The sequence below is a fragment of the Toxorhynchites rutilus genome, chromosome 2, assembly GCF_029784135.1.
Source record: "Toxorhynchites rutilus septentrionalis strain SRP chromosome 2, ASM2978413v1, whole genome shotgun sequence".
Lineage (NCBI taxonomy): Eukaryota > Metazoa > Arthropoda > Insecta > Diptera > Culicidae > Toxorhynchites > Toxorhynchites rutilus.
This window is the reverse complement of record NC_073745.1, coordinates 256710144-256725259: the sequence shown is the minus strand read 5'-3', so window position 1 is coordinate 256725259 and position 15116 is coordinate 256710144. Positions and strand designations below refer to the sequence as shown.

Sequence of the window (15116 nt, the reverse complement as noted above, 5' to 3'; positions counted from 1 at the left end):
ATGTATATCGCCTCCAATTATAGCTATTCATACGACTTAATGTTTGCTGGGTTATGTTCTTCTTTACAAATAAATTTGATGAACGTCCTTTTACGTTTGATATGATGCCTAGGACTACCAAAATATGTGAACGGAAGAATTGTCAAACGATCATTGTATTTTACATTTCCCTCTGAAATTTCTGCACATCTCATGTTCACGTAGTTCTCGAACCTCGAAAGTTCATTCACCTCTAGTATCTGAAATGACAATTTTCTCCTCAGGCTTTTCAGTTTAAAAGTACGTTTTGGGGAAACATTCCTGTCTGCACAACGACAAACGAGTACAAAAGTACTCAACGTAAAAAAATAGACCGGACTTAAATGTACATGCAAAGCGGATTCCCCCAGGCACATTAATTTTGAAGTCCGTGTTAGGGAAACAGAACTCAGTAGGGAAAAATACTTCCGACTTGCATGTTTTGACAAAGCGAATTCCCCCAGGCACATTGATTTAGAAGTCCGTGTTAGGGAAACACAGCTCGGTGGGAACAAAAATATCCCCATCTTGCATGTATATTTGCAGAGCGGATTTCCACAGGTACATCGATTTTGAAGTCTGTGTTGGGGAAACCGTAAATCGGACCAATCAAAACTTGGCAGTTAACGCGTTTAAATAACGCTTGACATTTTACAGTTATTCAATTGTTCATCTCATGAAAAATAACATTTTATTAATTGTGATAGACGCGTAGAAATATTTCCTATCAATTGATGCAAACATATTTCCGATCTGTTAAGAAATGTTCGAATTATAAGCATTCGAAATACGGGTAGAGTTAGCACACAAATTAGCAGAACAAATGTATGGGAAAAAAGGAAGTTCTTCCAGTTTTCATGAATTTGAACCGTTTAGAGATTAGCGAATTGTAATGTATAGCATTTCAAACAAATCTTAGAGAATTTCCGATTCGATTGGTATGCAAATCATGAAAATTCGTTCATAGTGAAAATAGTTATTAACGTTAAATTTATTTCATAAAAACGTGACCTGTTTTCTGATTTGGCACCCTTCCTGAAAGACGTAGTTCTACGTCAAAAAAAGGGTTCGGAACATTCTATTTAGATAAAGTTATAGGGCCCTATTCCAGAAAACGAGACGAGCAGACGAGTGCTCGTCTCGTTTGTATTCATATTCCAGAAGCTGAGTTCGGCTAAAAACAGACGAGTAGCTCGTCTGGCTCGACGACCGTTTGGCCGCGCTCGTCGATGAATCAGTCGAATCGTCTAGTTTGTTTGATGTGTTTATTCACTTTGTTGATTGAAAGCATCGATATTCTTCTGTTCCGCCTTTATCTTCAAAAATTGTTTCACGGCTAAACTAGTATTGCATAAGCAATGTATGTTTTCAACTGCAACCAACCATATGCTTGAGGAAAAATATCAATGAAACCAAAAGATATATGAAACTTTTTCCTTTTTGTTATGTTTTTTTAAATATTTTGGCACTGAGAAAAGAGTATCGATTGATCAATTTTAAAACTGTTTGTTGTTTTTCTCAAAACAAAAACATGTCTTTTCATCTGACATCACTGATCATACCGAAAAAAAACTGACTGAAGTCTCTCCAGTCTACCAAATAAAACATTTCAATGAAACTCGTGTACTGGAATGGGATATTTTGCTCGTCGACGAGACGAGACGAGACGAATTGCTCGTCTACTTTTCTGGAATAGGGCCCATAGTGTCATATGAGAGTTAAAAGGTAGGTTTGCTGTATTGGTGTATTGGGTCAGAATGCTTACTTGAACATCCTCAAGAAAAACATGTAGCAAAGTGTGAACAAAATGAGATTGAATCGAGGATACAAGTTTTACCAAGACAATGACCCTAAGCACAAGTTACATATAGTTCACACATGGTTACATTATAATTGCTCGAAACTTATTGAGACTTCTCCTCAATCTCCCAGCATCAATCCCAGTTAAAAAATATGGAAGTTATCTGTGTAGGAAATTTAGAAACCATCGAATTTCCAAAAATAACGATTTGAAAAACCACTTTATCAAAAAATGGATATAATATTCCTTCCGAAAACACCAAAAAACTCGTAGATAACGGCTAAAGACAGCTAAAGATAGCTGAAATGAACAAGGGATACCATACTAATGATGGAATCCTGAAATTGATCAAGGCTTTATGAATCGAGTTGAAATTTCAACCGGAGTACGAATATGAGTTTGAGTAAATTTTCATACAATCGCAATTATTAGAGAAATAAAAACTATTATTCTGAAAACAACTAGCAAACCTTTTAACCATCATATGACACTATAACTTCATCTAGTGACTTTTTTGGAAAATGTTTGGAAACAAAAATTCGAGGGGTTGCATCCGAGACACGCCCGTTTAGGACGTAGGGCAACGCAATTTTTTTTTTGACGTAGGATTACGTCTTTCGGGAACATATTGGGGTACAAATTGAAAATCGAAAATCGAGCACATCTTGAAAATTGTCCAATTTCAAACGCGTATTGCTCAGTAATTTCATGATGGATTGATGAAATGTTTGCAACAATCGATTTCGGCACTCCATAACAATTTACTATTTACTATAAACTATCGAAAAATTTAAAAATCTCAACCCCTGTTCTAACGGAAGTACCCACATCGGATTGGTCGAAATTGACGTCACATGTGACGGTTCCCTAACAGAGACATCAAAAACAAGCTGCCTGGGGGAAATTGACCTTACAAATACATAAACGTAGGGGGAGCTTTTGTTCCCACCGAAATGTGTTCCCTAATAGAGACATCAAATTCAAGGTGCCCGGGGAAAATCGGCGTGCAAGTTGGGGGCATTTTTTATATTGCAAATGAGGCGAGTGACACGATTAATAGTAGCAAATAAAATTTAAATGCTTTTCAACTACGTTGCACTGTGGTGGGATATTCTGATAAGAAAAAATTAACATATCATTAAAAACTGTCATAATAAGTTCCTGAATTTTGAATTTAATTCAGGCAGATCATTTTTGAAGTTTTAAATAATTATAGAAGATTTAAGAGCAGGTGATAAGTGAATCCAATATATAACACCTCTCACTAACATCGATTGCCCATAGTAAACAAATTAATGTTGTGGAATTAAAACACTTATGGTTCTCGTGTTTCTCATAAACTGAAGTCGTTCAAATAAGTACTGTGGCACGCAACTTTTAACAATTTTGAAAAAGTTTATGCATGTACGATACACATAAAATTGAAACCACATCATAATAAAGTGCTATGTAAGTGTGGAACACTGGAATATCTCGATAAATTGTAGACATATCTTACACATGAATTCAAAGCAACCCTTAGTCTGTTGAGTGCGGTCGCAAAAGCATTGGTGTAAATGAAATCTCCGTACAAAAAATGAGGAAGAATCAACGACTTGAATAATTTTATTTTCGTGGATGTTTCCAAATGCCGAGTCACTAATTTCAAACGTTTTAAGGCGCCGTAGATCTTACCACATTGAGAATTGATGAAAACATCCCATGACAAATTAGATGTAAATATAACACCCAGATTATAAATTTTCATCAAAAATTTTTGGAGGCGGTGAAGGTGTAGTTTTCCAAACAAAAAGGCCTTTCTCAGGGCCACCAAAGCATTATCAAAGAGTTTAATTTTTCAAACATATCCAAAATGAACAGATAGCCTAACGGAATCCTACGTCAAATATGAGGTCGTGTCTCAGACACAACCCTCCTGTGACTTTTTTAATTTGTTTACCATTTCGGATATTATTTACGAATACGTCGAAATTTCATGAATAACTATTTAGTAAAAAGTTCCCGTGACTCTGGAAAAGTTTAATGACTTGCGTGGTTTTGTAGAATTATTTCAAGAAGCAACGATTATGTATTGCCTTTGCGAGAACAATACACTAATTGGTCATATGTCGCAATTTGTTTCTTTATAACAATGCACGCAGAGCACTGAGTATTTAACGAGAGGCATCTTCCGTGTATCGCCATTCAACAAGCATCAAACACGCCTCTAACAAAACCATCTCCTCTGAGGAAAATTCTCAGAATCTTTCTGTGACAACAAAGGCCGCTTATTATGTTTGTTTTGTGTTTTATGTTTCCCCTCAGGCTGTGAACGCTAGCGAATATTTCACTTGAAGTGCATCTGGCATTGCGATTACCACAATCAAAAATGAAACATCGCGAGAATGACCGTTTATGGAAAATCGCTTCTCGACTCTCGGTCAAAACCGTAAACAAAGTTAAGGCCCATTTATACGTTGCTAGTAGCTGACTTGACAATGAGCAGCTACTGACCCGGTGGACTCGCTTGACAATTGGTTGACTCGCCTTGTCCGTTCACACAGTGTGAGCTGCTGGCGAGAAACTAGATACTACGGCACGGGTTTACCAGGGATGCCAGGCGACTTTTCAAATGTCCATCAAATAGTCAGAAACAGCAATCAGGTCCGAATTTGTCAAATGATTGGTCCAAAATCGACTTCTTTATTGGCAGTTTTCATCTTAGGTTTTCAGTTGAATGTATCATCACACAATTTTATAGCAAAACAAACGCTGATCGTGTTTAAAAATACATACTTTGTGCTGAATTTCTTTGAACTGAAGGTACTATCCGAAAAAGCAGAAAGAGAAAAGGATTCGGGCCAGGAATTAGATGCAAAGAAAAGGAGCAACAAATACAATATTGAAGGAACTCTACGATGAGGATCCCCGTGATTACAGAGCAGTGTTGATAATAACACCTGAACAAGTGAAAAAACTGTTGGATTTAATTGCTCCACGAATACAACGCCAAGATACAGTCATGAGGGATGCTGTACCTGCAAGAGTTAAATTAGAAATGACATTGATGTGCCTTTGTTTTGGAATATCGTTGGGATGGTTGTCGATATTTTTTAGAATCTCGAAAACATCCATAGCTCAGATAATTCCGAAAGGATGTGATGTTATAAATGGTAGTCTAAAAGATTTTTTTTTTAATTTTATTTATTTTGTGAAATGAAAATGACAGTCGATTTGCAGGTGCAATAAATACGCTTCAAAAATTTTAATAATGAATGAAAATGTACTTTTTTAAATCGAATATGTATTCTGTTTCTTAGAACAATACTTTTTTTTGTAAGTTGTGATCTGATAATGATTCTATATTAGAGATTCTCAAGAAAACTATCTCAAAAAGAAAGCGTGCCCCGCCAGCGTGCAAAACGAAATAACAATTATTTCGTTTAGAAACTATGAGGGTTTTATTTGTTTTTCCAATAATTTTCAAGTCTATAAATATCTTCACATATTTTCAAATATCTTAAAAATAGAGACATTTCATTACATTTGGCATCACTGATTCGAACGCTAAATTCTGTTTTTGACGTTGTGAAGCATGCAAGTGCGAGTAAATTCAAAAAACTTTGAAGTAGCTCGCACGCCGGATCACACATGAAAATAACTGGCATGATGTGTTCACACGGTGTGAGTAGCTGCACTGCAGTAACTGACTAGACCGACTCGTATGCTTACTCGCACCGTCTGAACCCGGCTTTAGGAGCTTGTTGCATCAGAACTAGAGATGTGCCATCCGCTCATGAGCTGTTCCGAAGAATCGACTCTTTGAAGTGAGTTGACGCGGAACAGCTCGCAAAAAAAATCAAACAGCTCTTCAGCTCACTTTGATGATGATGAAGGAGAGAAAAGAGCTGTAGAATTGAAGAGAGTGTGTGAGCTGTAAGATTCAAATGAACTGACCGTCTCTCGCTCTTCGTGTTAAGACATCAGTTTAGTTTCATTTGTCCCTCGTCTTTTCAACTGTTATATTCGCGTTGAAGGCATTGAGCTTTGTTTGCCAGTTAAGGGGGGGGGGGGCAAAAATAATAATTGACTCTCAGGCAGAATGAACACGTTTTTAAAATTCAGATTATTAATGAAAATTAACTTCTGTGTATCAAATGAGTATTCTATTTCAATGAAAAACACTTTGTTAGCAGGCGGTGCAAAAATCTCATAAGATTTTTTTTTTTTTTAAGAAAACTTTCTATTGTAATGTAAAGCCTCAGTAAAAATGTCGGAAATGTTGTACTCGCCGAGTCTGTTGTAAATAATAGTCTGGAATACGTGTTTCAAGTAATTAATAATATGGTGTGAAAAATTTCATTTGAATTTTAACATTTTCAAACTGGCTTCGTGGCTATCGAGTTTGGGATCCAAATTGAAAGTCGGCACTGACAACTGAGCTGAAGAGCTGTTCATAAAGAACAGCTCATTTAGATGAGCTGATATGATCAGAGCTGTTCATCATGATGAGCTGATTTGCACACCTCTAATCAGAACAGAGTCGATGCGCACGAGACCAAATACGAATGGCAACTAAAAGTATCGCAGGTGTGCTATTCACATGTACAGGAAATGATCAAGTTCTAAGTAACGCTCGCCCATTTCTAGTTCAAACCAAGATAAGTGAAGTGGAAGGTAAAACGTAATGTCAGAATTGCCGTTCGGACGTATCCCGTAAGTTTGAACTTATTTACATAGATGGTATCTAATCAACACTAAACATTGACTACAGTTTCGCCGGCACGGTTGATTGCCGTTATGAACCAGCACAAAAAACAAAGCTGCAAATTATACGCCAGTGGCGGTACCACGATCAAAGCATTCCTTGAATCACATTAGCCGAGCCAGCTGGCGGAAGCATATGCATAAAGGTTACTAGGTTACAATTTTCAACGACAACTGTTTATTTATTATACTGCTTCAAATACCTTCGACGAAATCAAATGTAACCATATCAATGTAAGTAATAACATAAACAAATCCAAACTTTTCGTCTTGCCATTCCTCATACGTCTTTTCTAAATAGTGTAAATTACGAGCCACCTGTTAACTCCACCATCTAGGTTCAAACCTTTCGATCGTCTGATTGTAACGTTTGAAAGCTAGCTAGGATTCAAGTACCGGGGCGTCTTCGTTATCGGCGTCATTGTTTTGTTTACAAATACGCATTTACGCTTGTTTTGTTCTACCGGTCGATCGCATTTATTTGGAGACGTTTTGCATTTAAATTCAGTCATTGCACCATGCAGAATATTGTTATCAAAGATATCTTTGACGGTTTTAATGATTATCTCAACAAAGAACAAGAACTTCGCGAGGTGAGTAAGGGTGGGTTTAGACTAGTGATATATTCATGTGAAGAAATATGATGAGATTTATAGAAATCGCATCAACCGTTTACACTAGCGTGAACTTCTATAATGAATATATTCATATTTTCGGTGAATTTATTCACCTAAAGTAGAACTGCATCCAACTTTAGTGATTTCTCACCAGTGAGAAATTCACAAGCGTTTACATATGCTGAATTTATTCAAATTATATATACCTCGAATAAGTGTATCATATTTATTCTCACCCGTTTACACCTATTTTCACGTGAAAAAATCCATCTATAGCTATAGATCTCCCTAATGTAAACCCGCCATAACGGCTCTTGTTCAATATGAAGAAACATCAATATGAAAATTGCTTATTTTCCTGAAAGATTGAATGGCCTCATGAGTTAATCTTATCTGTTTTAAAGTCATCTATTTTCCGAAGATAACGATTATATGAAAATGATTGTTCCAGGATGACTATATTGTATAATATATTATTGAACCCAGACACTTTTATTGAGGTTATGTTCATTTTTTAATATGCGGAATACGATTTTATTTTGTGTTTCCAAATACCCCGCTATACGAATCGTATATATGTTCATTGTAACCAATCACTGAAAGATAATTATAAACAACAGTGTAATATTAAACATTTCATATTTTTTCGTTTTTCTTTGCGAGTAGCAAATTCGCGAAGTTGTTCGCGAAATAGATCAGGCGGCGAAGGAAGCCACCATCGCTCTGCAGATCATTCACAGCAGCCTGACGGAAGTTTCCAGCGCTTGTGTATTTGCGCGGGCCCAGTTTGAAGTTTGTCGTAAAGGCTACGAGCGTTTGGCCGAGTTGATTCCCGAAGGACAGTATTATCGTTACAATGATCATTGGCACTTTTTGAGTCAGAGAATTGTGTTTCTCGTGGCGTTGACCATCTATCTGGAGAAGGGATTCCTCGTCAGTCGGAGTACTGCGGCGGAAATCCTGGGCAGTAAGTTTATTCTATTTCTTTCAAATTAAGGATAGATATTGAGATATTTTTTTTTCCAGTGAAAACCAAACAAGCGGACGGATTCCATTTGGACATTGAAGACTATCTTATGGGAATACTACAGTTGGCATCTGAGTTGGTGGGAATTCCATTTCTTCTTGATTAATTGAAATGTTCTAACGTGTTACGCTTTTAGAGCCGCTATGCTACAAATTCGGTAACATTGGGAGATTATGATCGTCCTCTAGCCATTTCAAAGTTCGTTAGCGATTTGAACTCAGGATTCCGGCTTCTAAATTTGAAGAATGATGGGCTGAGGAAACGATTCGATGCGTTGAAATATGACGTCAAAAAGATAGAGGAAATTGTCTACGATATCAGCATTCGTGGGTTGAGAGCAGAGGGTACGAATTCCACGCCTCCACAATAAATGAAATCGCTCTTTGACAATATATAAATAATATGGTCAATCGATCAATTTAGTTTTTTATTATTTTTATGAAAATATGAAATTTTTGCCAGTAAAAGATGACCAGCCTCGGCCGCCCATGCATAATAAATGTGTTTTTGATAAACCTGTACGAAAAACGTCAGAACGTTAAAATTTGAGATTCTGCATATCCGAACGTTTCAACCTTTTCGGGATGCTGTTTTTCTCCAATACTGGACTTTCCTCTTTTGAAACGTTGAAACCATTTGTAGCACGACTATAGTTAGTGCACTGTTCGACCTTCGCTATACAGAACTCGCGTTGAATAACTAGCGACACGTTGAACAATGTCGCGATGTTAATGGGAAAACAAGCAGCATATCCCGAACATATACCGGCATATAGCTTAGAAGAAGAAGCAAATAAACCAATATCAAACCTTTCGTTCCAAATTTTTTGAACGTTTAGCATCGTGAAAATATATTCAGTTGTGATTAATATCACTCCAAGTGTTTTACTATAACCATAGTATAATTTCCTGAGCTATCAATTTCCCATCAATGGTCAGAGCTACCACTGACAGTATAAAATATGATAATAAAGGTAACTAATAACGGGTATTCCAATAGGGACGCTACAAAAGTAACAGAGTCGAATTTTAATCGTGTAAATGTCACATGTTTAACATATCTATGATTAGCACATTACACAGTTGTCATTTTTCGGTGTAAGAGTATTCTCTTCTATAGGGCTCTTGCTACACATACATGCAGAGCATCTGTTGGGCAAATATCATTTGTTTACATTCGTAGCTTCTATGCTGCAGAAGCGGATTCATTATCAATCGACGTTCTTGTAGATGATTTAGATATAATTGCGATCTTTCTATTAGTGCGAAATATTTCATAGAACTAATATGAACTTTGTAAAACAGTTAGGCAAGCTATTTACCGAGCAAGAGCTTTTGCGTGACGCATATTGCTTAACTTACTAGCACCAATTTCGCGATGTTCATTGGGCGACCTTCCCACTAGATTTGAATCGAAAAAATAACAGGAAAGGCCCTGAGTTTTGAACTCACGATCGATCGCTTACTAAGCGAACGCGCAACCAATGTGGCTACGGAGACTCCCTGTTCAATTATTTGTAAGCGCATGTAATGAAAACACACATGGCACGAATAACGATCTGTCAAAAACAGTTTGCTGAAAAACCAAACAACAAGAAAATGACTCATTAAATAACATTCCATTACATGAACAGTGTGACGAAAATATCGATTTATATTTTTACCATTATTGTCTTGTTTCGAGATTCGTTTTCCTTCGATAAATTCCAACAACTGTTTTAGAACTTTGATTACACTCTCTGATTTGTTAAAAAATCTAGAAGTTTAGCTACTTTTCATAAAACTAACGAATTTGAATTTAAGCGCAATACTACAAGCAAGTATGGAAAAGTTCATTCGCTCATTTCTCCACACCTGATTATAAATCACTCTTGTATCTGCTTGGAATTATCATGGCGAAAAGAATGCAGCAAACAATCGTGAGATTGCACGATGAATCATTTTACACTCCCCGACCATCTTCATTCGGGACTGATAGAAAACATAACAAAACAAAGAGAGAAAAACAACATTCAATGAATGAATATTTCTTTGGAAGGATCGCACGAAACAAAATAACAAGTGAGTCAAAATAGATTGAATCTGCGTGTATGTATGATTTTATTTTCCCTTGTACTATTTTCCTTGTCAGCATTCAAGTGCACCTGAAATCCGTAGTCAGGTATGGGCGATTTTGCCCATACCTGACTACAAGGGCTGAAAAATCCCAGGATTTTTCAACAGATGGCGCCACTAAAAATGAACAATATTCAATTCGAGAGGTTCATCTGTCACTAGCTTATGTGTGATGTTCCATGACATTTCGGTTATTTGTTCACAAATTACAGAAAATGGATGAAGAGCAATATCGTATTTTGGTCAAACATTGATTTTTGATGGGAAACTTCCGAACAATCAATGCAGTAGTTGACGAAATGTTATTCCACTTCTGCTCCTTCAAGAACAACAGTTTATCGGTAGTTTAGTGAATTTAAAATGGGTCGTACAAGCACCGCATATGCACCTCGCTCTGGAAGGCCAAAAAAGGCTACGAACCCAAAAGTCGTAAAACAAGATCATCGACTAATTTTGAACGATCGTAATGTGAAGTTACACGAGTTAGCTGATGCCGTAGGCATTTCGAAAGAACGAGTGGAACACATTCTGCACGACATTAGGGACATGAAAAAAAGACGGGTGGGTAATGTCGGGGACATAACCGGAGTGACGTAGGACTATACAAATGGGACAGCTTTTGTTAAATATATATTTTAAATATATTGTTTTATTTTGAATACGTGAATACCTACCTATCTACCTGAAAAATGGATTAGTTTACTGTTTACTCTTTATGAATATGTTGATGGTTCTGAAAAGAACCTTTGGTGTTGTGTTTTTGTTATCACTCGATATTCCCATCTTGTTCGGTTAAACCTTCCTGTTTAGCTATTGCGTTTGCCACTCGCCACAGCTTTCACAGTAAAATTTCTTCCCATCTAGCTTGTGACATGTTGTTCAGTCAATTACATTGATTGCGACGTGCCGGAGAAACACTTTGCCACTCACTGAAACTAATTGTTGCCTTGATGAGCGCCGAACCGAAGCTGCTCTGTTCTTGATGCGGGTTTTCTGATTGTCGTGAGCAACTTTGCAAGCCAACTCGAGCACTCCGACGGCCAAAACTCTATAATCGCTGTTAGGTATACTGGTGCTCCGGCACCAATCCGTTCGGCCTAGTTACCCTTGCGGAGCAATCAGTGAATGCGACCAACAGGGAACTGGAGACCTGCACGGTTCGAGTGAGACTTTGCCTTTCCCTTAACTTGTCCTCCTTTGTTACGTCCACGATGCCGATGCCGTACAACCACACGGGTTTACGGTTTGAAAGAAAATAAGATATTTTTTTGGGTCCGCGTGTTTTATACTCTAGCGGTACACACTCACAGGATAGAGACAAATCGGCAGACTCAGCCAGAGGGGCGAGTCCAACGAGACGAACGAATGAGCGTTAAAAGGGAGCGATGGCAAAAAAATACATTCATTACGATTTGTTCGCTCGTTGGATTCACATGCAGGCTAAAAAAGGGTCCTTTTCAGGATCACAAAATTATCTTCAATCTAAAGAGTTTATTGTTTTGTTATCACTCGATATCCCCATCTTGTTCGGCTAAACCTTTCTGTTTAGCGATTGCATTTGCCACTCGCCACAGCTTTCACAGTTGGAAAATTTCTTCCCATCCAGCTAGTGACATATTTTACAGTAAATTATATTTAATGCGACGTGCTGAAGCACCACTCAGTGTCGCATTGGAGGCGATTTCAACCTGTAATTGAACATTTACGATGACAGTGGTACAGTGTCGACTTTCAATGTGGGGTCATAATTTGGATCTCTATGTTTACAAAAATGTCCAACTAAATAAGTCGCATTACATGTCCGTCTAATTAGCTAAATGTCGAACTAATTGTAAATTACTGTACTTTCAATCTGGAAACAATTTAAGAATTGGTGAAAATTGAATAATCAGGAAAGTCCCCAACTATCAATAAGCTCAGAACAACTGCCAAATTGACATACTCATCAGATCCTGGCAAACAAATTATGAAAAAATCAATTTGTGTTTTATTATTATTTTGGATAATGTTTTAGAAAGCATTGAACTGTATCTCCTAAACTCTTTTTTGGATGGTTTAATGGCCCTGAAAAGCGCCTTGTTTTATGGAATGGTTCCAATTTAGAAAACTTAGTACTCGTGGTTTTGAAAAAAACCATTTCGAACGTCCTCGATTCCGCTTTGTTCTGGATTTGCCACCAAAGCAGTTTGTATAAAGAACAAACTTTTTTCTTCTGCTACCTGATGCCGTTTTGCGATTGCGTTTGCCACTCGCCACTCGCTGCAACTGCCTGTTGTTGTCCTTATGTGTTCTGTTCTGAATGCGGTTTTTCTTATCGTCGCGAGCAGCTCTACCAGCCAACTCGATCACTTCGGCGGCCGAAACTATATAACGCCGGCTAGGTGGACTGGTGCACTGGTACTAACGCGCTCGGCCTAGCTACACCCTTGCGGGGAACTCCAGATCAACACGGTTCGAGCGGGATTTTTCCTTTCCCTTCACTTTTCCTCCTTTACCATGTCCAGACATGGCTACTTGGGTTGATTTGTTGATGAGTTGTGATGCGAACCGATGTGGTGTACGGTTTGAATGAGAATGATCGTTACGGAAGGAAGGAAGGAAGGTATTGTATTATAGAGACTTTAAACTTTTGCAGTTCATTCGTCTCTAGCCTTGAGAAAGGCCCTTTGAAAACTCTACTCTATTCTACTCCAGCGCTACCACCTTCACCCTCTTGCCTTGAGAAAGGCACTCGATCCCTCGCCGTCCAGCAACGATGTTGTCCAGTCGGTGTCCAAACAAAGAATGATCGTTACGGCAGCGGAGCGGGGATTTTTAAGCTGACTGGCTGACTCGGGAATTACGCATGTGTGAGACTGCGACCAATGTTTCGTTCATTTTTTTCTTTTTCCTTTCCAATCGTGCTTCATTCTATTTCGCTGCTGCTCTGGTTGCCCGTTTTGGTCGGTACGATTTGAGAAACACAAAATGGACCAATCAAAAATGGGCACATAGTGCATTTTGATAATGCTTGATATTTCACAATTATTCAATTATTTATCTCAAGAAAAATGAAATGTTATTTGTTATGATAGATGCGTAGATATATTTCCTATCAATTGATGCAAAAACATTTGCGATCTATTGAGAAATGCTCGAGTTATAAGCGTTCCAAATCTTGCATTTTTTCCTACTTGTTCAGTGCCTGGATTCCCATTTCACCCCCTATATCTTCCGGTTAGACGTAGTCCTACGTCAAAACGATTGTTTTCATTAAAAATCCCGGGACTTTTCAGCCCATGTACACTTAGGGGAAGTGGGGGCATAGTGGTCACCCTAAGGAATATGCCCATCTCCAGCGCCCACATACCGATTCAATTCCCGTTCCTCGAAGAATATTATAGTTCAACTCATTGTTCTTCAAGATAGCAAACGGCTTTTACTATAACAATTCAAAATAGTGCACTTTTCATCATTAGAAAAAAGGTGAAAAATCGACCTTTTTTTTTTGCTTGGAGGTAAAGTGGGGACAAAGTGGTCACCTTCACTTATCAAGCTAAATGGGATAGATTTAAGCGTTTTTTCGTCCAAATTTACTCAAATCATATTTGATATAGTAGGTACATGTATGAAATAAGCTTGGCCTATTTACCTAGAGTCTCAACTTAAATTTGCATACAAATGCATACAAAAACGTAGTAAGAACACATAACGTTCCGCATAATGAGGCTTGGTTTAGTTGGAGTGTCATATTTTTCCAGGGTCAAAGCCACAAAAGGATCTTCTTCAAGAGTAGAATGTGATGAGGTATATCAGCTTTAGTAAACAGAACATTGTAAGTTGTTATTCCCCTATGGCCACTTTGCCTACAAACATCAAAATAATTTCTATGCTAATTAATCGCTGAGATTTAACAAAATATCTGTTCACCTCTCCTAGAATATGTGAACAGTTGTCCAAACTTATGATTTGTCCAATATATCAGATCGAATAAACTAAATTTCACGAGAAATTCCTTAGATACCATGCGTACAGAACTACGGCCGAATGGCTATCGAGAGAGCAATGTCTGTTTTTATTTGTATTTTGACATGCGACAGCTCTACTGAAGTACAGGGTGACTCAAAAGTCATTAAATTCTTCAAACATAAGGTGACTATCAATACGGCATCTATAGTCAATAGGTATATTGCCAAACAAGCAGATGACCAATTTGCCCCCACTACCCCTACCAAATTCTTCCTTTCTTCATGAGTGTTGATTTGAGCCAGTGTTGAAACTAAATACATTCGACAAAAAAATTAGAGAAACAGAGTGCGAAGTCGGAAATTTTGAGTGATTTTTGACATGCTGTAACTTCGTGAAAAATCAACGCATATCGATGGTGCATCATTTTGAAGCTACAACTTTCTGGTATTAGAATATTATATATTTTACGTACATATTTTTATCTTGGGGTGTGTAGGTGTAGTGGGCAACAATATCAGGAAGAAATGAAAAATCGATTTTTCTTTGTTTTGCCAAGAATAATCTGGACTAACACAATTTTTTGCTAACCAACTCAACAGCAAATCCAATCAACCTTATCAACCAGTTTTTTTTGGTTCCAAGAACGTTCCTGAAGGACGTTTCCACACAGGGATATTTCAGTTGGGATGAAAAATTACCCCTTTGTCTTTGATGACGAATAATTCAATAAACAACCGGCGCACCGCAAATCGATAGGCAGTTTTGAAAACTTCAATAAATTCTGCACAAGGATAATTTGTTACGGTGACGGAAAAAAATCATTTGAATGTCTTGTATCGATTTCA

The 15116-nt window shown here is 37.6% G+C and overlaps 1 protein-coding gene across 1 annotated transcript; it reads left to right on the top strand.

Moving 5' to 3' along the window:
- Positions 1 to 6983: 6983 nt before the first annotated feature.
- LOC129769403 (translin) lies at positions 6984 to 8627 on the top strand. Its single transcript, XM_055771666.1, has 4 exons — positions 6984 to 7158; positions 7849 to 8149; positions 8209 to 8288; positions 8346 to 8627. Exons 1-4 carry the CDS (start codon positions 7084 to 7086, stop codon positions 8577 to 8579), a joined length of 690 nt encoding a protein of 229 aa, XP_055627641.1. The 5' UTR covers positions 6984 to 7083; the 3' UTR covers positions 8580 to 8627.
- The last annotated feature ends 6489 nt before the right edge of the window (positions 8628 to 15116 follow it).

Coding starts and splice junctions, on each gene's coding strand:
- LOC129769403 (XM_055771666.1), top strand. CDS start 7,084: ATGCAGAATATTGTTATCAAAGATATCTTTGACGGTTTTAATGATTAT. Junction 7,159..7,848: donor AAGAACAAGAACTTCGCGAG/GTGAGTAAGGGT, acceptor CTTTGCGAGTAG/CAAATTCGCGAAGTTGTTCG. Junction 8,150..8,208: donor TGCGGCGGAAATCCTGGGCA/GTAAGTTTATTC, acceptor TTTTTTTTCCAG/TGAAAACCAAACAAGCGGAC.